Genomic DNA, 21659 nt, shown 5'->3' on the forward strand with positions numbered 1-21659 from the left:
GAGATGTTTTATGTTGTTTCTCCACATTCATTTATCCTACTGTTACAATAATATTGCAACAGACTGGAGTCCTGTCACTGGCTGATAAATGCCTTGTGCATGCTTAATGCTACCTGGGTAGGTTTGTGATGCTTTGCAATTTTGTAATCATGAGTAAAAGAGCTAAAAAATAAAACAAAGACTTGGCATTTTTGTGAACCTACCTATTCTATAACTCAGTCTCACAAGAGATCTGCAGCATACCTTGTAAATATCTGGCATAAGGCAGGAGCCACCCTGGATAGGACAGCAGTCAAGTCACTCGCTCATATACAGGGTCAATGAATAGTCACTAATATATACTATACTAATAAAAGGCAAATCCCTCACTTACTGACTGACTGACTCACTGACTCATCACTAATTCTCCAACTTCCCGTATAGGTAGAAGGCTGAAATTTGGTAGGCTCATTCCTTGCAGCTTCCTTACAAAAGTTGGGCAGGTTTCATTTCGAAATTCTACGCGCAATGGTCATAACTGGAAGCTATTTTTCTGCATATACTGTAATTGAGTTGAGCTCAAAAGCCGTGGGGGCGGAGTTTCGTGTGACATCATCATGCCTCCCAAGTAATCACGTGAACTGACTGTCAACGCAGTACGTAGAAAACCAGGAAGAGCTCCAAAACGCGCTGAAGAAAACATGCATTATATAATTGAGAAGGCAGCAAAACAATAAGAAGTGAGCGACTGACATATACAACCATATTCATTACGCTGCTACTTCGGAAACAAAGCATGGTGTATGTTAAAATTACACGTGAAGGGGTGTGCTTATGCAAATTCCGAGAGACTGTGTTTGTGGGGGATTGACAGTTAAGGCGGGTGGGGGAGTCACGTCATCATCTCCCCTCCCATTCACCTCATTTGGTGAAGGACTGTGCTTATGCAGAGCAAGATGAGATGGTCAGGGTGGTGTTTGGCACAAACTCAGCGAAACTGCGAGAGAAACTTTTAAGTGCCGGGTCTTAGCTGACATTGCATACAGCCGTGAACATCACACGAGATGGCACCAGCACAGCTGGGAACCTTTGATGCATGTACACCGAGCGGCTCACGTGAACTGACGCAGTGCACAGACAAAAAGCAACAGTTCCAAACAGTGCTGAACAAAAACCGAATTACACAATTGAGAAGGCAGCAAAAAAATATGAAGCATCTGATACATACAAGCATATTCATCAGTGCAGCTACTGTGGAAACAAAGCACACGGTGGAAAAAGTCAATGTCCCGCTAAAGGAAGACAGTGTAAAAAAAAAAACCCGTGCATGCAGTGTGTCACGTCTCAGATAAAAAGAAAGACAAGCTGTTTATTGATGCAGTAAGAAACGAATCGATGAATGAAACCTCTTATCTTTACAACGATTGACAAACACGGAATGTAACTTGAACACAACACATCGTACAAATACGAACCTGATTGAAACAAATAATGATAATCAAATCCTTGATGACAGCAACACTCAATAACACTCACAAAACAATTACTGTAAATTGACAATCATGTTACGTTATTTTTAAAATATTCCCTTTTCTTTTTCATAACTTCTTTAACACACTACTTCTCCACTGCGAATATATATATATATATATATATACCCCTATCTACATACTCTCAAATAGACAAGCCAGACGCAGTGGCGCAATTGTAGAGGCTTCGCCTTTACGCCGACATCCGAGGTTCGATTACCAAGAGGGATGTACTGACTATGTACGCGCGCTTCACGATTCATTTTAAACTCGCATCTCCTTGGTTTGGGACGTATGAAAAAATATGCAGTTAACGCAGAATCATGTTACGTTATTTTTAATATCTTTTCTTAGCACAAGCACAGCTGAGAAGCTTCGATGCATGTACTCCATAACAAAAAATAACGCATTTAATCACACTTTCAATTCCAAGCAAAGGGGAACTTTTGTCAATGCATGATTTCCTGGTACATTGATGCACACATCACAGCTACAAAAATGTTAGAGTCGGAATGAAGCACGTTCCTATGACTGATCGGAGGAAAATTTAATTTCAAAAAACTACCCGAGCGATGCCTTGATAAAAGCGTGGTTTTGTGCACACTGAAAAGCAAGCAAAATTAGATGCATTACAGAAAGTGGACTTTGTGGCTCTTACTGGGGATCATTGGACTTCCGTGACCGTTAGTAATTCTAATTACATCTAATTACAAAATGTTCAATGATCACACCGTTTTAGCCTAATGTACAAAATACTTTTGGCTAAGGTTACTCAGAGTTTAAAAGATTAAGCTGGTCAAATTACCTTTTATGTTTCTCACTTATTTTTTTTTTAGAAGAAAAACTGCACTTTAGGTTGAAATTTTGGTTATTATTATTTAAAGACAATACCATTCTGAAAATGTACTTAAAGTACTTAAACTACCACTTTATTTTTAAGTCTGCCCAATTTTAACCAGGGATGATATTTTTGTTTCTGTTTTGAATTCAAATGCATTTTAAAAGCTTTTTTTTTTCAGAAATTAAAACAGCTTGAGTTTACAATATTCATGTCCATGTCTATTATTTGATTCTGTAAGCCCACTAAAACCCTTTTAAATTAAAAAAAAAAAATTGCGATTTGGGGCAAATTTACGTGTGCGATTACATATGATTAATCAAGATTAATTCTTACACAGCCTCTAATTAATTGGATTAATTTTTTTAATCGAGTCCCACCCCTAATATATATATTTAGATATATATGTAGATTTGTTTATATATATGTGTATATACAGTATATATGTAGATATGTATATGTGTATATATGTATATATGTATATATATGTGTGTGTGTGTATATATATATGTATATATATGTGTGTATATATATATATATATATATATATATATATATATATATATATATATGTGTGTATGTGTATATATATATATATATATATATATATATATATATATATATGCCAGCAACACTCATGACAATGACAAAACAATTACATTGTCAATCATTTTACGTTATTATTAAAATGTTTCCTTTTCTTTTTACTTCTCGCTGCCAAACGCGGTATTTTGCTATATTTTATTTATATATATATATATATATATATATATATATATATATATATATATATATATATATATATATATATATATATATATGTAGACAACACTTTACTTTAACACACTACTTCTCCGCTGCGAAGCGCGGGTATTCTGCTAGTCTATAATAATAAAAGGCAAAGCCCTCACTGACTGATTGACTGACTCACTGACTGGCTGACTGACTGACTCATCACTAATTCTCCAACTTCCCGTGTAGGTAGAAGGCTGAAATTTGGCAGGCCCATTCCTTACAGCTTACTTACAAAAGTTAAGCAGGTTTCATTTCGAAATTCTACGCGTAACGGTCATAACGATCAACAACGTCCGCCATATTTAACTTTCTTATTCATGGCCCCATCTTCACGAAATTTGGTAGACGGCTTCCCTGCACTAACCGAAACCAATGTTCATACTTATTTCAGTGGTACGACGCCACTGTCAGCCGCCATATTATTTTCCAACAGCACTAATTCTCCAACTTCCCGTATAGGTAGAAGGCTGGAATTTGGCAGGCTCATTCCTTACAGCTTACTTACAGAAGTTAAGCAGGTTTCATTTTAAAATTCTACACGTAATGGTCATAACGGTCAACAACATCCGCCATGTTGAACTTTCTTATTTATGGCCCCATCTTCTCCAAATTTGGTAGGCGGCTTCCCTGCACTAACCGAAACCAATGTACGTACTTATTCCGGTGGTATGATGCCACTGTCGGCCGCCATATTGAACTTTTCAACAGTCTTTGTTACTTATGGTCCCATCTTTAAGAAATTTGGTACACGGGTTCCCAACGCTAACTGAATCCTACTTACGTACATATATACGTCCATAGCCTGCAGCTCGGTCACCGTGTGAGGCGGTGTTGGGTCCCCCATCCCAACGCCTCCCACGTTGTTGGCTGCCTTCCTATATAAGGCCATCCGTCACTCCAGTCTCTACATTCCCGTCCTTGCTTCGCCACGGGATTCGCGTCTCCCTGCTGATAACTACAGCCTTTTTATTTAATCCACAGCTTCTCCGCTGTTTTATTGTTCATTTATTACGATTATAGTTATTGTGTAGGTATTTTAGACTTACTTTACATTGTTCAGATACCCATTTCCTTTATCATTCCAATCAATGCCCGCATTAACATGTCTATCGAGGTGATCACCATCGATCAAACAACTGTCACTTACCGAGTGGTTTCCATGCCCGGAGATGGCACCTACCTTTTCCATTCTCTTTGGTACATATTGCACGGCCATATCAGGCTCACTCTTGATATCCGGAGGAACATTGTGTCTTATGTATTGAATGACTGGGACAGGTTCAAGGTGTGGACTGATGATGGTACAGGAGATAATTATACTACACAGGAGCACTAGAAGATTGAAATGCTTAAGCCCTTCACCTATGCATCTGCATGTGAGTTGATGGCTGCCGCTAAATTGTTCGGATATCGCTTTCAAGTGTACCGAAATGGCCAAATATTTTTCACCTTTGGACAACTGCCAATGCCTCTTAAACATCTTAGATTCACAGGTGACGATTTCAGTAGTGGACACTTTGATGTCTCAAAAGCTGGATGTGAAGTTATCGATGAAACTGGTTGTATACTTACAACGCTTGACAAATGCTGAATGTCACTTCAACACAACTCCTACAAATACTGTCGTAATTGAAACAAACCATGAAACTCAAACCGATTATTACAGCAGCAATCCAAGCTGTGAGATTTGAGACAAGATTGCTTTTCACATGGCCAACTGTAAGTTGCATGCTTAAGAGTAAGCTCAGAGCACAGCCTGGTCATATTACAACCGGAGGGCCGAACTCAAATTGTGGTATACAAAGAGATCCTTAACAAATAATTATTGGTATATTTTTCCTCAGTTTAAAAAGGTTTAATTTTCTTCTTAATAAAACTTTTAAGGCAGTACTTCGCCGCTGTGAAGCGCGGGTATTTTGCTAGTAAATATAATAATAGGTCACTGAGAAGAGGGAGCAAAACACTACATAACCACAAGCAGATAATGTCAATTTCATTCTGAAAGTGACCAGCCGATGATTTGGTTTTAAACCTTGGTTGCTATGTGAAGCTACAAGAACTCCAGTGAGTCTTTGTAGTGGTCCATTACTACCACTGCACAACATGTATCTCAGTCTTGTGTGTAAAACCAATAAACATAATAAAATTCAATGTGGTGTCATATACAGTGGGATGCAAATGTTTGGGCAACCTTGTTAATAGTCATTATTTTCCTGTATAAATCGTTGGTTGTTATGTCAGTTAAATATATCACATAGGAGACACACACAGTGATATTTGAGAAGTGAAATGAAGTTTATTGGATTTACAGAAAGTGTGCAATAATTGTTCAAACAAAATCAGGCAGGTGCATCAATTTGGGCACCACAAAAAAGAAATGAAATCAATATTTAGTAGATCCGCCTTTTGCAGAAATTACAGCCTCTAAACGCTTCCTGTAGGTTCCAATGAGAGTCTGGATTGTGGTTGAAGGTATTTTGGACCATTCCTCTTTACAAAACATCTCTAGTTCATTCAGGTTTGATGGCTTCCAAGCATGGACAGCTCTCTTTAACTCACACCACAGATTTTCAATTATATTCAGGTCTAGGGACTGAGATGGCCATTCCAGAACGTTGTACTTGTTCCTCTTCATGAATGCCTTAGTGGATTTTAAGCAGTGTTTGGTCGTTGTCTTGTTGAAAGATCCAGCCCCGCGCAGCTTCAGCTTTGTCACGGATTCCTGGACATTGGTCTCCAGAATCTGAGGATACTGAGTGGAATCCATGCATCCCTCAGCTTTGACAAGATTCCCAGTCCCTGCACTAGCCACACAGCATGATGGAACCACCACCATATTTTACTGTAGGTAGCAGGTGTTTTTCTTGGAATGCTGTGTTCTTTTTCCTCCATGCATAACGCCCCTTGTTATGCCCAAATAACTCAATTTTAGTTTCATCAGTCCACAGCACCTTATTCCAAAATGAAGCTGGCTTGTCCAAATGTGCTTGAGCATACCTCAAGCGGCTCTGTTTGTGCTGTGGGTGGAGAAAAGGCTTCCTCTGCATCACTTCGTATACAGCATCTCCTTGTGTAAAGTGTGCGAATGGTTGAATGATGCACAGTGACTCCATCTGCAGCAAGATGATGTTGCTGGTCTTTGGTGCTGGTCTGTGGGTTGACTCTGACTGTTCTCACCATTCATCGCTTCTGTCTCTCCGAAATCTTTCTTGGTCTGCCACTTCGAGCCTTAACTTGAACTGAGCCTGTGGTCTTCCATTTCCTCAATATGTTCCTAACTGTGGAAACAGACAGCTTAAATCTCTGGGACAGCTTTCTGTATCCTTCCACCAAACCATGATGGTGAACAATCTTTGTCTTCAGATCATTTGAGAGTTGTTTTGTGACTCCCATGTTGCTACTCTTCAGAGAAAATTAAAGGAGGAGGGAAACTTACAATTGACCCCTTAAATACTCTTTTCATTATAGGAATTACCTGTGTATGTAGGTCAGGGGTCACTGAGCTTACCAAGTCAATTTGAGTTCCAATAATTAGTTCTAAAAGTTTTGGAATCATTAAATGACAACGGTGCCCAAATTTATGCACCTGCCTGATTTTGTTTGAACAATTATTGCACACTTTCTGTAAATCCAATAAACTTCATTTCACTTCTCAAATATCACTGTGTGTGTCTCCTATATGATATATTTAACTGACATTTATCGTAACAACCAACGATTTATACAGGAAAATAATGACTATTAACAAGGTTGCCCAAACTTTTGCATCCCACTGTATATATGTATGTATATATATATGTATATATATATATATATATATACACACACACACACACACACACACACACACACACACACACACACAAACAGACACATCATCCAACCCATCCATCCATCCATCCATTATGCAACCCGCTATATCCTAACTACAGGGTCACGGGGGTCTGCTGGAGCCAATCCCAGCCAACACAGGGTGCAAGGCAGGAAACCAGCCCACCACAGTATGTATATATATCACACACACACACACACACACAGGCTGTGTACAGGTTAAGGCCTTGAATTATGGTAATTCTACACTGCTTTAGGGGTTGGCACTATGTAAATCGCTCTGTGATAATGCCTTTTCTCTTCCTCCCTTTGTAAACCGAATGACTGACGGCTTTTCCATCGCTGATCTCATTTGCCTAGACCTGCCTTTTCCTGATGGAAACATTCATAACCAGAAGAACCGCCATCTTACGCAGTCAGAAACAGACTTCTGTCTGAAAAGACATACCTGCAACGCTTGTTAATCATGTTTTCTTTCTTTTGCAATTTCAGTTATATAGGGTTTGCTTATGGGTGGCCCAACTCTTTATAATACATATACACACACACATAAGCTTTTGCTATTTTTTTTTGTATTTGTAATAATGTATGGAGCATTGGCCTTATGCTATTTAGGAATAAAGTGACCTGTTACGAATACCAGAAATTAAGTATTTTGAAGTTTTGATGTACCTATTTGAAATACTATCTCCTTCCCTCCAACACCAGCAGCTTCAAGATTGATGAAAGCCCGTACAAGCTTAGCCCATGGATGCTGTGTGATGAATCCATGACTAGCCTAGAAGACACAAAAAGCAAACCTTGCATGAGGCTGTTTGAAAAAAAATAGTTTTAGGTGCACTTGAGAAAATACATTTTATGGTAAAAGCACAAAGCATTCTTTCCCAGTTTGCAAAAAGAATAAGGAAACACTTAAGACTTTTTAATATGACTGTGCACAAAATAATAATTAGATGAGGGTATACTCAAATGTTTTTTTTGGTGTATCATGTCCAGGAATTTCAATATAAAAATAAAATGACAATTATGTTCTGTTTTAAATTATTTAGTACTGTACTTGTATTTGATAGAACTTAAGATAATCTTTCTTTTACATCCCCCAGTAGTGTGTTTGGGATTTTAACTAGGCGATTAAAGATTAAACTTTTTTGTTTGTTTGCGTACCAGTGGTTGAGAACCTCTGCATTAGATAATGTTACTAGAATAAATTGCTCACTTCTAGCAAAACGTAACATCTGTTAGGAGTATAATATATTCTTTTTTATATTTTCCACAAAAAACACTCAACGCATGCAGTGTAGTCTGTTGCCTAAGAAGCTGTATTGGAAGTGGATGTGGCAGCTATATGTAGGAGCTAATGTGCCTAGATAACAACAGTACAATAATGCACTGCTTTAAACCATTAGATTAGGATGCTAGTTTGTAACAACATACTTACACACACACACGCACACACAAGCCAGACAAATTCAGATATATTAAATCATGTAATTGCATGTCTGTTAATTATGGGATGAGATCCCCAGGATTGCAAGGATAGCATTGGTCTTAGCAATGAAAGGCAGCAATGCTGCTTACTGTGTCATTGTGTTTGTTTGCCTAAAATGAGAAAAAACTCCTACACAACAAATGTCACTTAGTATATCTTTTACCTGAAGCCCACTTTCCTCTGCACCATTAAAAAGGAACAAAATTCCATGGGTCAGTGGAGCAGACTGGTTTGATAATGAACGCAGTATTTCAAGCATAATTGAGCAGCTGACAGCATCATCACTAGCACCTAAATAAAAACATAAAGAATATATAATTAAAATCAAAATTTATTTAATTTATTACAAAGAAAAAAGTAATGGAGCATAAATGTATAAATCATGGTTAACAGTTCCTTTTTCTCGCCTTCCTGGGTTGGTTTATGCCCTAAGCATGATGCTGCCAGGACAGGCTCCAGACCTTGTTATGTTGAACTGGGTTTGAAGGTACATGGGTGGAGATTTGTTCTTGTCAGAAAAAAACTGAAAATGTAACCTCAAAACATGACAACAGTACTGTTACAATGGACCTGCTTATTAACTTGATCTGCAAATATACTGGGGTTAAAATAACTATTATGTTAATTAGTGATTGGCATGTCACAGATATACAACAATTTTACATAGATAGATAAATAGATAGATACTTTATTAATTCCAAGGGGAAATTCACATACTTCAGCAGCAGCATACTGATAATAAACAATATTAAATTAAAGAGTGATAAAAATGCAGGTATAACAGATAATAACTTTGTATAATGTTAACGTTTACCCAGGGGTAGAATTGAAGAGTCGCATAGTGTGGAGGAGGAACGATCTCCTCAGTCTGTCAGTGGAGCAGGATGGTGACAGCAGTCTGTCGCTGAAGCTGCTCCTCTGTCTGGAGATGATCCTGTTCAGTGGATTCTCCATGAATTTTCCAATAATGAGTTGTGAAACATCATTATATAGATGAGATTGCTGTATTTTTAAAATAGTGTTGTACAACTTAAGGATACTTTGATGAAATTCTGGCCTTGTAAATCCGTATGGACCGTTGCCAATTCTGAATCACCATTTACCTCAACCTTTACAATGAAGACCAGAGCACCTTGAGGAACCGCTAGGAAACACACCGACAATGTACCAACCCATTCAGACAGTCGCAGGATGAGAATTTCATTAAAGTATCCTTAAGTTGTACAACAATATTGTAAAAATATAGCAATCTCATCTATAGAATGATGTTTCACAAGTTATTATTGTTTAATAATATTTATTATGTATTTTGTTACATGATTTTCCCAGCAAATACACATCACAAAGTTTTTAAGGCTCTTTTCAAGTTCTTTCCATGACTGCCTGAAGATCATCAGTGATGGTTTCTTTAAAGTTACTGCTTTATAACCAAAGTGACAGACTGTAAACCACAATCCCTTTTTGACCCTAAGCAAGTCACTTAACTTGTCAGTGTGCTAATTGTAGTTATTTTGTAAAGCAGTCTAGGTTAAAATATTATTATGAAATTATGTGTTGCGAAGGACAGACAATCTGCCCTGGGTCGGTACCTGCCTTGAGCCCACTGCTGCCAGAATAGATTATCTTCTTCCATGTCACTGTACCAAAATAAGCATAAGCGTAAGCTGTTCAGTCAAAGAGAAATAGAGACATGAGACTTACCGTAAATTGTATATGGGGAGAATGGTAATCGTCATATGGATAAGAATATAAAAGCAAGCTGGTTATGTTTGCAAATGAAACCTAACTAAGTGAAATGGAAGATAATCTAGAATCAGTCAAATGATGCCAGATGGATCTGGAGAACATACAGGTGTTGCGCAAAGAAAATGTAAGGCATTAGACACAGCATGTAAAAATATTACATGAGCTGCAGGTTAGGTGCAATGGCAATCCTAAATTGTCCCTAGTGTGTGCTTGGTGTGTGTGTGTGTGCCCTGCGGTGGGCTGGTGCCCTGCCCGGGATTGGTTCCTGCCTTGTGCCCTGCATTGGCTGGGATTGGCTCCAGCAGACCCCCGTGACCCTGTGTTCAGATTCAGCGGGCTGGAAAATGGATGGATGGATGGATGAATGCATGCTGTGAAATTTCAAAGTTGAAAATACAACTTATGAGAAGAACCTAAGAGTTGCAGTAAAATTATACTATCCACATACAGTGTACAGAAGCCATTAAAAAGGCTAACAGGATATTGGGTTATATAATGTATTTATTTATTTGGCTGGCAGTATGGCATTTGGTTAAAACTTTGACTTCAAACCATGAGGGTGTGGGCCTGCCATTAACACTGTGTGACCATGAGCAAGTCACTTCTCCTGCCTGTGCTCCTTTTGGAAAAAAACAAAAGAAACATAACCAATTGTATCTCAAATGTTGTATGGTATACTGTGTTGGGTAAAGGTGTTAGCCAAAAAAAGAAATGTATACAGTATAATGTGATGCGTAGAGTATAAGTCAAGGCAAGTTATATATATATATATATATATATATATATATATATATATATATATATATATATATATATATATAAATAATAGTCAAGGCATTCGTAGTCTGAATTACAATCTGACTGTATGGGTGGTTACCTACCAGGTAACGCTTGTGGTTGGTCAGCAAGTCGGCTAACGTCCACCACGGTGCCCTCTTTCAGTTGCGAGAAGCAGACCATAGAATGGTTGAAATAGTTTTTACTGTCAAATAATGCATAATATAATATAATATAATATAATATAATATAATATAATATAATATAATATAATATAATATAATATAATATAATATATGGTTTTGGTCTCTGTATTACAAAAAAATGACATAGCAATGGTAGACAAAGTCAAGAGGAGAGCAACTAATCTGATCCCAAGACTGTAAGGTCTGAACTATAAAGAAAGGCTGAAAGAGTCCAACCTTTCAAATTAAGTAAACAGAGGTTAAGACACAACATGACTAAAGTTTTTAAAATTCTGAAAGGAATTATTACAGCAGATCCCAGTTATAACTTTAAATTTAGTCCTTCAACAAGAATATGGGGACACACAGAAAATTGTTCAGGGTAAATTTCGTCCAAACATTAGAAAGTTTTTCTTAACAAAAATACAACAATAGATACATGGAATAAATCACCAAGTACTATGGTAGACAGTGGGACTTTAGAGACCTTCAAAATTCTACCTGATATCATTTTTGAAAAAAATAGGATTAGTATTCTTTGTTGGGCTAAAATATAGCCTGTTCACATCACAATTGTTTAGATGTTCAAATGACTGAAAGAGCAGTACGGTACCTGGACTGTTTGGCACAGAATCAAAATGACAGTTTGCCAGCACTGCATGTTGTGCTCCTTCTCCTCCTCTTGGCTCCAGCTTAACAACAACATTAGTGATGTTGTCATAGTAATTGATAAAGTAACCAAAGTTTTTGTATCCTGTAGGTCTTTGTACATCCACTGTAATTGTGTGCGCAGTTTGGTTACTTTCCTGTCTGATAAACTCGATTTGACTCAGGAGATAGTTCACTGTCAATATTTCATTTTCTGGACTCCCAACAGGTCTGGGGCCGAATGCTGTTATGCTATCAAGATGTTTCCTATAAAATGAAATGAAAATTGAAAGTTAAGGCCAAATGAAGACTCTTGTAAAGTTAAGAGGCGAATGACAAACAAATACATAAATAGTCAAAAGAAGGAAATCATGAAGGAAAAGGACAATATTCAAAGTATCGTCTTTATCTGTGACATTTCAAGCGGTGTGTGAATTTTTTTGTGTGCACCCACCTGTTTGTGAAGTGGTGGCACTATGACACATGCTGCTCCCTCACACTTTTAGCAGACTAGGCTCCAAATGAAATCCGTTCAGCATCCAGGTGAAGTTATATATTTTTTTTTCCCTCATCCTAAAGACATCCAGGGTCATTTAAGTGGCAACTCTAAACTGGCCTCCTGCAAGGGTACCCTGTGACAGAATAGCACACTACACATACAGCAGTTAATTCTGGGACTGCACACAAAAATAATGATAGGTTTTTATCATGCAACCTTAAATTGGATTAAGAAGGTTCTAGAACAGATGTTGAAGAAGCAAATGTGGTTTAAACAGATGTAGTAATTATGCATGAGATAATACACAAACCCATGATAAAATTCATACTGAAATTCAGGTTTTGGGATACAGTATTCTCACAACATGTAATTTCCATAAAGGAATTGTCCTGTGCATTTGGTGCTACTTATTATTATATATTATAAACATTTTTAAATCAAAATGCTTTAAGATAACTTAAAATCAGTGTACAAATTCACAAGTTGTAGCCTGTTTTAGAAAGTTTTTTTTTTCTTTGTTGGAACATGTGCTTCACCTGCCTGTGCTCCAAATTGAAAAAATAAAAAAGGAAATATAACAAATTGTATCTTAAATGTTGTAAGTCGCCTTTGGTAAATGCATCAGCCAATAAGTAAAGATAAACGTACATTTTCACATCACGTCGTTGTTCTATCGGAGTGCTTTGTACGCGTGCAGCACACTCATTTGTGTCGTTCTCGTTTGGGCTTCTCTCTGACTTCTCTGCAAAGGGAAAAGGAAGAGGTGGCAATGCAGAAAACGGGTTCGAACAGGCGCCTCTTTCCCTTCATCTCTTCCTTCTCCATCATCATTTCACTTACCCTTTCACCTGTCGGTGATGCAGTCCGCCGACGCCTTCTCGTTCTCCATGCAGTGAGTTTGAGTGACGTATTTTTTTTTCTTGCCTTTACTGCACAGTTTCTGAAACTTTTTAAAAATGAAGGTCAACTACTGTATACATCACTAATGAGCATTGCAAACGTAGACGTCAGTCACGTCAGTGACTGCACCACAGAAGGCGGGAACACGATAGTTTAAAGCGTGCCGGCAATTATGTAAATTAGCCACCTGCTTCCAGTGCCCGCCATAAAAAAGATCAGCTCAGCTGCAGCAGGCTGTCACTTCACAGCCACTGTTAGTCATCCAAAGAAGATGAGGGTAGCTGTGCGTAATCAGGTTATCGAAAGATAATCCATAAGAGACGAGTTATACTTCATCTAATCACAGAGAAGTGACGCGGTGAATTGTCACAATTTGGAAGTAAATCTAACAGTAAGCAGCGTGATATGGTAGCTACAAGAGAGAACCGCGGAAACCGGTAAGTCTATTTATCATTGAGTCATTAATGAGTTGTAATACCTCTTTAGGATTAAGTACTGCAAGGACAGTTCATTTTAACGGAATCCAGCAGCGTTGTTTCAGGACAAATGGACGTCAATGTGAGATTTTTATCCATGTTGACATTAAAGGTGATTGCGTTTTCAAATTACTGGAATTCACCCTTTTTTTCAGAAACGCATTTTATTCATAAAGATGAGGATTGTATTTAGCGTAGTGTTCTCATTACAGACGTAGAGTGTTTACCTAGAAAACACCAGCAGTAACTCATACGTTTATATACGCAACACACATTAAAGAGAATCAATCCCATATATGCATGAAGCAATCAACGAGTAGCATAAAACTTAGAATTTACCAGCCAGTTATTTATCACTTTTCTGTGATATACCTTACAACAATTTGGCCGTTCTTAATGGCAAACGATCAATTCCATTTCACGCGTTTATAATTCATAATATGACCAAAATTATTTTCCGCATTTGCGATTCCAGTGTTGACAGGCTCGTCATACTTTCCCCAAACCTTGCAATACCCCGACAATCCGCAACGCATATCTCGTTTGCTTTCACTTTGTGTGCAGACGGACACTTGTTACTGTATTTTCTGGTAGTGGAATTTGTTGAACTAATGCAGCGTATCTGATATTTGCGTACTTTTCCGATTTCTAAAATAGGTTCCTCCATACAATGTGTCATTTTTAAGCGTTTGTCATTTTGACATTGTACAGAATTTTCTTTTCGTAAATTGACATTTTGCACGTGTTATTGTATCTATTTTATTACTTTAAAGTTTGCCACGTTTTCACCTCTTTACTTCTTTTGTATTTCATTGAATGTATAGATAGTTGCTCGTAAGTTTAACTAAGTAAATTGGTTGTTACTATATTTTGTTGTATTTTCTGAATTTTTCATTACTGAGATGGGCGGGGGTTTTTGTAATTGTTGTGTATAATTAGAGCACCTTCTGGAATAAATCTGATGAGGCAGAAGTTTCTTTACGTTTTCCTTTATACAACTGACTCATGCATCTGCTAAACGCACATGCACAGGAGGACCGAGCTGGCCAAAGCCCGTCGAATTCTCGAGTCCTCGCCCTCACCTGGCACTCTCGGCGTTGAACTCCCCAGGGGACCGCCAGACAAGCAGTTGTCGCACGGAGAACTGCACCAAAGCCCACAGCAGGAGCAGGAAGACGAGTACGGGCAACACTACCAAGATCTCCTTCGCTATGCTGGCGAGTATCCTCTTTAGGCTACTGCCCCTGTTTCGTGAACTTTTTCGGTCTTCCTGGTTGCTGTCGCCGTCGCCTTCGGTGTCTTCGCCGCCATCCTGTAGTGGGCTGAGTTCCATGACACAGTCCGCCGCCACTCTTCGTGTTCTACGGACTATCAAACTGTTTTCCATGGTCCTGGGAAAGGCCCGCATTCGTTTAACTTTGGGGTCGTGTGAATGGGAGTGGCGTGTGGCGTATTAGGAGTGTCCCTCGATTTAGGGGCGGTGTCAAGTGACTTACTGGCAAATGTCGCAACACTAGCGTGTAAAAGTAACGAAGATGACATTTGCACAGCTCTTAATGTCCGGAAGATAAGGGTTTTGACAAGGGTGCATTGATTAATTCAACAATTTGTAAAACGTCTAATTCACATTTTGATTGCATATGAATGCTGTCCGGGCAGTGTGTATCAAGTTTAGAATCACTTTTATTCATCAGTAGGCCTACTTGATGTACTGGAATTTGACTTGGTAGATTTGGAGTTGCTTAAAACACGTCACATACAAATTACATAAATAAAATACGTTAAAAAAACGTTATACAAGGTTTGCAGCATAGTGCAATTATAAAAGAGATTCGCAAATGATGTACAAATGAATGTGTAGTGTGTATGCGCAGGCGCACACCTACATTTACTGTTCATACACACACCATCATTCAGTATATGATGGAACACATGAATGCGCACAGAAGACAAGCCTAGCTATTGGTTTGAGAGGGCTATGGCTCTGGGAAACAAACTGTTTAGGTGTCTATTAGTTTAAGTTTTAAATGACCTGCAGCGTTTACCAGAGGGGATTTTTTTGGAACAAGTTGACCTGTGTGAAATGTGTCTCCTTTTGACGTGGTTAGTGACAAAAGATGTATATAGGTCTTGAACAGATGGAAGAGAACAACCAATTGTTTTCTCGGCATTCCTCACAACATGCTGTAATTTGTTTTTGGAATGTGCTGTTGGTGAATCAATCCAGACAACAATGGAGCATGTGATTACACTTTCAATTTCTGGCTTTGTAAAACTAAACTAGGATTGACTGGGAAATAAACTGCTCAAAAAAATGAAAGGAACACTTTGAAAACACATCAGATCTCAAGGGGATCATGCTGGATATCTATAGTGATATGAACTGGGTAATGTGTTAGGAATGAAAGGATGCCACATCGTTTGATGAAAATGAAAATTATCAACCTACAGAGGGCTGAATTTAAAGACACCCCGAAAATCAAAGTGAAAAGATGATGCGGCAGGCTAGTCCATTTGCCGAAATTTCATTGCAGTAACTCCAAATCATACTCCGTAGTTTGTACGGCCCCCACATGCTTGCATGCATGGCTGACAACGTCGGGGCATGCTCCTAATGAGATGACGGATAGTGGCATCACCTCCAAAATCTGGACCAGGGTATCACTGAGCTCCTGGACTGTCTGAGTTGCAACCTGGTGGTGTTGGATGGACCGAAACATAATGTCCCAGAGGTGTTTTATTGGATTTAGGTCAGGCAAGCATGGGGGCCAGTCAATGGTATCAATTCCTTCATCCTCCAGGAACTGCCTGCATAGTCTCATCACGAGGCCCGACATTGTCGTGCATCAGGAGGAAACCAAGACCAGCACCAGCATAGGGTCTGACAATGGGTCTAAGGATTTCACCCCGATACCTAATGGCACTCAAGGTGCCGTTGTCTAGCCTGTAGAGGTCTGTGTGTCCCTCCATGGATATGCCTCCTCAGACCATCACTGACCCACCACCAAACTGGTCATGCTAAATGATGTTACAGGCAACTTAACATTCTCCACGTCTGGCCCTTTCCTATCTATTACATGTGCTCAGGGTGAATCTGCTCATATCTGTGAAAAGCACAGGACGCCAGTGGTGGACCTCCCAATTCTGCTATTCTATGGAAAATGCCAATCAAGCTCCTCGGGGCCGAGCAGTGAGCACAGGGCCCACTAGAGGACGTTGGGCCCCTCAGGCCTCCCTCATGAAGTCTGTTTCTGATTGATAGGTTGGAGACATTCACACCAGTGGCCTGCTGGAGGTCATTTTGTAGGGCTCTGGCAGTGCTCATCCTGTTCCTCTTTTCCCAAAGGAGCAGATACCAGTCAGTCCTGTTCATGGGTTAAGGACCTTCTACTGCCCTGTCCAGCTCTCTTAGAGTAACTGCCTGTCTCCTGGAATCTCCTCCATGCCCTTCAGACTGTGCTGGGAGACACAGGAAACCTTCTGGCAATGGCACGTATTGATCTGCCATCCTGGAGAAGTTGGACTTCCTGTGCAACCTCTGTAGGGTCCAGGTATCGCCTCATGCTAACAGTAGTGACACTGACCATAACCAAATGCAAAACTAGTGAAAAAACAGATGAGCAGGGAAAAATGCCAGTGTCCTCCACCTGTTAAATCATTCCTGTTTTGGGGATCGTCTCATTGTTGCCCCTCTAGTGCACCTCTTGTTAATTTCATTATCACCAAAGCAACTGAAACTGATTAACAGCCCCCTCTGCTACTTAACTAACCAGATCAATATCCCAGTAGCCTCATTGACTTGATGCTATACTATGATTAAAAAAGTGTTCCTTTAATTATTTGTTACTGAAGGATCGATCAGTGAACCTACAGTCATTGATATACAGGGAATAACGAAGTGGTAAAGTACACAACCTTGATTATGTCAATATGGACAGTCTGAGAGGTGGGAGTCCACATAACCATTTGTTTCTGGTTTATCAGAAAACTGTACAGTAAACCAATTTATAGATGAAAGGATTCAGTTCAGTCTGTAGATATTTAGTTAACAACCGCTCAGGGGCAATGGTGTCAAAAGCTGCACTGAAGTCTACAAAAAGGCATAAGTTTCAATCCAGATACCCCAGCACAAATAGAAGGCCCATGTTATTGGCATCATCCACTGTTCTGTTTGCTTGATATGCAAACTGAAGAGGGTCAATATCAGTAGCAGTAACAGGCTTCAGAAGAGTTAGAAGAAGCCATTGAAGTATTTTCATTAGAACTGATAGCAATAGGCCTGTAATCATTGAGACAGCTTATTTTAGTTTCGGGAAGAGGAACAATAACAGATTTAAAGCAATCTGGTATGATGCACTGTGCAACAGAAGGGTTAAAGATGGCTGGAGAGAGGAGCGAGCTGCCTAGCAGAGTGTTTGATTGTTGCAGGTGAGACAGAATCAGAACTGGCTGACTTTTTTTGCAGTTCTGTGCTGCAAACATCTTCCAGATATTGTATTCCTTAATAGAAAAGTAAGAAGAGGGTTGAGGCTTTTGTGAAGAAGTGGATGACGTCAAAACCACTTCAGAATTGGAGGAGTAGAGGGATTCTTGATACTCGGCACCTAATTGTTCAAATTTGCCAAAAACTTAAATTTATCAGGGAGAAATGAATCCAAATATGCACTGGGAGATTTTCTTTAGTAATGTGTAACAGACTGAAAGCTTCTCCATGCAGTGCACCTATTGTTTGCTGAACACAAAAGTTCTAGTTTATTTTTGTATTTCGATTGTAGCATATCTGATTGCATTGGTTAGATGATTCCTGGCCGGTTTGTTGGCATCCTTATCACCAGTTTTATGGACTTTTTATTTTACCTGACATAGACTCCTTAGTTATTTGGTGAACTAGGAATTTCCATTGTTGTAAAAATTATAGATTTGATGGGAATGCAGACCTCTTCACAGAAGCTGACATATGATGTAATAGTGTCAGTCGGCTCATGAATAGTTTCACGAGCATTTTTTTAAAACATCCTAATCGATCCAATCCAAACAATCTTGTAGTATTTCAACTGACTCCTCCGTCCATGAACGTATATTTTTTGTTACTGATTTTGCTAATTTCAGCCTTTGTATAAGTGGGTAGCAACTGTAGCATGACATGGTCAAAAATACCCAGCAGCGCACCCAGTAAAGCTTGCTCTGTGTCCTTTTATAGCGCAGTAGTCTTCCCATCCCTTGAGGGACATTTATCAAGCTGCTTGTATCTGAGAAACTCAATGGTTAGGTTTGTGTTATTAAAGTCACCCTTCACTATAATCGTGGAATTCACATCAGACTAGTGATGTAATCGCCCACGTAAACATTCACCTCAGATGGAAGATCAACTCCGACAAGGACTATTTAAGAAAATTCTCTTTATGAGTAGAATGAACTAACAGTTAACAGTGAATATATGGAAATGTCACTGTACCAATTTTTATTAATACTAGGCTGACCCGCATTTTAAGGCGACCGACTTTTAAGTTGACCACTTCTTAAGGCAATTCAATATGTAGATCAATTTGATATTTTATACAAACTCATTAATTTGGTTATATTGCATTTGAGCGGTATTACTTTAATACTCGTAGTTTCTGTTATTTTTGTGATGAAATTTAAACTTTTTTTCTATATTGAGGTCGCCCTTTTGAACCCCCCTGATATTTACTACGCGGTGAGGCATTTGTAGTCCATCAACATCAATTATTTCCAGAGACATAATTTTGTCTATTTTTCCAGCACATCACGCACACAAGCAAGGGAACGATGGGAGCACCAGAACTTTGCTCACATCATGTTGCTTCGCACCGCAAGCTGCAAGTAGTAAGTCTGTGATAAGCGGAATACCGCTACACTTTCCACTCACGGGACGGAAGGACAATCCCGACCGCTTTTATATAGTAAGAAAAAAGAAGATATCGCACAGTCTGGAGTAGAAAATCATCTTTTACCTGGAAAAACGAAAGTACAAATCCCATTGTGCATTGCAAAATGGACGGGGCGTGTGTGAAACTCCGCGCCTGTGTAGCACGGACGGAAGGACACCCGACCGCTTTTATATAGAAGGATAGAAGCACACTCCACCACCTTTTAACTTGTTACAACTTGTCTCTATCTGTTCTGTAAAGCAGAAACCCCAGTAGTTCTAATGCGGAGTTGGGAAGTGATGCCTTTAGCCATGTCTCCATAAAGCAATACGCTGAAGAGAGAAAATAATCTTTACTTTTTGTGAGAAGATTAAGTTTGTCTGTTTTGTTCCTCAGGGATTTGATGTCAGTTAAAACTAGAGTTTGCACACACCCACATCTTCACCATAGCAAGGGTGAACAATGATGTTCAACAGGCATTGTAAAGGATCTTATCATCCCATTTCGGACGACAGATTTGTCTGATCGAGCATGGGTACAATTATCAAATTCACTGGCAATACTGGCACATTCAACTGTAAATTATGCCTTTTAAGTATATATTTGGACACGTCGGACAGTTTTACTGCCACCTTCAAGCATGGTCTTGACCGTGGTTTATGATCCCAACCAGAAGATCCTTTATGGGGTGGGGGGTTGTTTTGTTTATTATATTTATCCACCTTAATTAAAGGATACAATGCATCTGTGTCCATATTGTTCTGTCTCTGCCATTCCAAAAGATGGCATGTCACAAAACATTTTTAGTAAAAAAAAAAAAGGTGCATTGCATGTGTCATTCCAATACATGGCACATCACAAACATTAACACTGCTTTTATGAAGCATATATCAGATCTCTGCAAAGTAATCCAAATTAATTACAAATATAAAACACCAAATAATTGTGTGTTAAGTATTCACCCTCTTTTAAAATGACACACCAAAGTCGTCACTGGTGCAGTCAGTTGTTCTTCAAAGCCACAGAATTAGTTCAATGCAGATCACCTGTTTGGAGGTGTCATGTTGTCAAATTAAATCCACCATGATTCTCAATAATGTAAAACAATAAAATGTAAAAATTTCCAAGGCGCAAATACCTTTTTATAGGCATTGTATTCTAATAAAATATTTAACCCAGCCATGGGGGATGAAAAACCAGTGTGTTTCTTCACGTCGGTCCCAAGCCCGGATAAATGTGGAGGGTTACATCAGGAACGGAATTCGGTGTAAAATTTTGCCAGATCAATATTTGGGCAAAACAGAGTTCCATACTGGATCAGTCAAGGCCCGGGTTAACTGCTGCCACCAATACTGTTGGCCAACTGGGCTACGGTTGGACAAAGAAGACGAGGAAGGCATGTCCTGAGGCAGGGGATGAAGAGTAAGGTAAATACATGTAGTTTGGAAGTGATGGTAGGAATTTTGGCAGTATGACTGGTAAAGGGAAGAGAGTTAGCTGATATGATGGAGAGGACTGAAGGCTGATATCTTGTGTGTGCAAGAGACCAGATGTAAAGAGAGTAAGGCCATGTGTATCAGAGGTGGGTTCAAATTGTTCTACTATGGTGTGGATGAGTGGAGAAGTGGTTATCCAGAAGAGAAAGTATTTTTTTTGAGTGTTTTGGAGGTGAAGAGAGTGTCTGACAGAGTGATGATTATGAAGCTGGAAACTGAAGGTGTGATTATGAATGTTGTCCGTGCATATTCCCTGCAAGTTGGATGTGCAATGGATGAAAAAGATTATTTAAGGAGTGAGCTGGATGAAGTGATGGAGAGTGTACCCAAAGGAAGAGAGTGTGGTGATTGGAGCAGATTTCAATGGACATGTTAGTGAAGGGAACTGTGTAGATGAGGAGGTGATGGGTAGGTATGGTGTCAAGGAGAGAATTGCAGGTGGTCAGATGGTAGTGGATTTTGAGAAAAGGATGGACATGGTAGTGATGAATACATAATTTAATAAGAGGGTGAAACACAGGGTGATGTACAAGAGTGGAGGAAGATGCACACAGGCAGATTATATCCTATGCAGGTGGGT

General features: G+C 39.1%; 1 protein-coding gene across 2 annotated transcripts in view; it reads right to left on the reverse strand.

The window, feature by feature from the left end:
- Window positions 1-15133, reverse strand: part of LOC120532994 (endoplasmic reticulum metallopeptidase 1-like) — a 56419-nt gene extending 41286 nt beyond the window's left edge. For both annotated transcript variants that reach the window (XR_005634419.1, XM_039759565.1), the window contains exons 1-4: window positions 14775-15133; window positions 11783-12084; window positions 8625-8752; window positions 7645-7750 (exon numbers count right to left, since the gene is read on the reverse strand). Coding sequence is in view for 1 of the 2 variants with exons in the window: in XM_039759565.1 (XP_039615499.1) it covers window positions 7645-7750; window positions 8625-8752; window positions 11783-12084; window positions 14775-15100 (862 nt within the window). In the remaining variant the exon portion in view is untranslated. The remainder of the gene's footprint in view (window positions 1-7644; window positions 7751-8624; window positions 8753-11782; window positions 12085-14774) is intronic.
- Window positions 15134-21659: the final 6526 nt, after the last annotated feature.

The sequence above is a fragment of the Polypterus senegalus genome, chromosome 7 (assembly GCF_016835505.1).
Source record: "Polypterus senegalus isolate Bchr_013 chromosome 7, ASM1683550v1, whole genome shotgun sequence".
NCBI lineage: Eukaryota > Metazoa > Chordata > Cladistia > Polypteriformes > Polypteridae > Polypterus > Polypterus senegalus.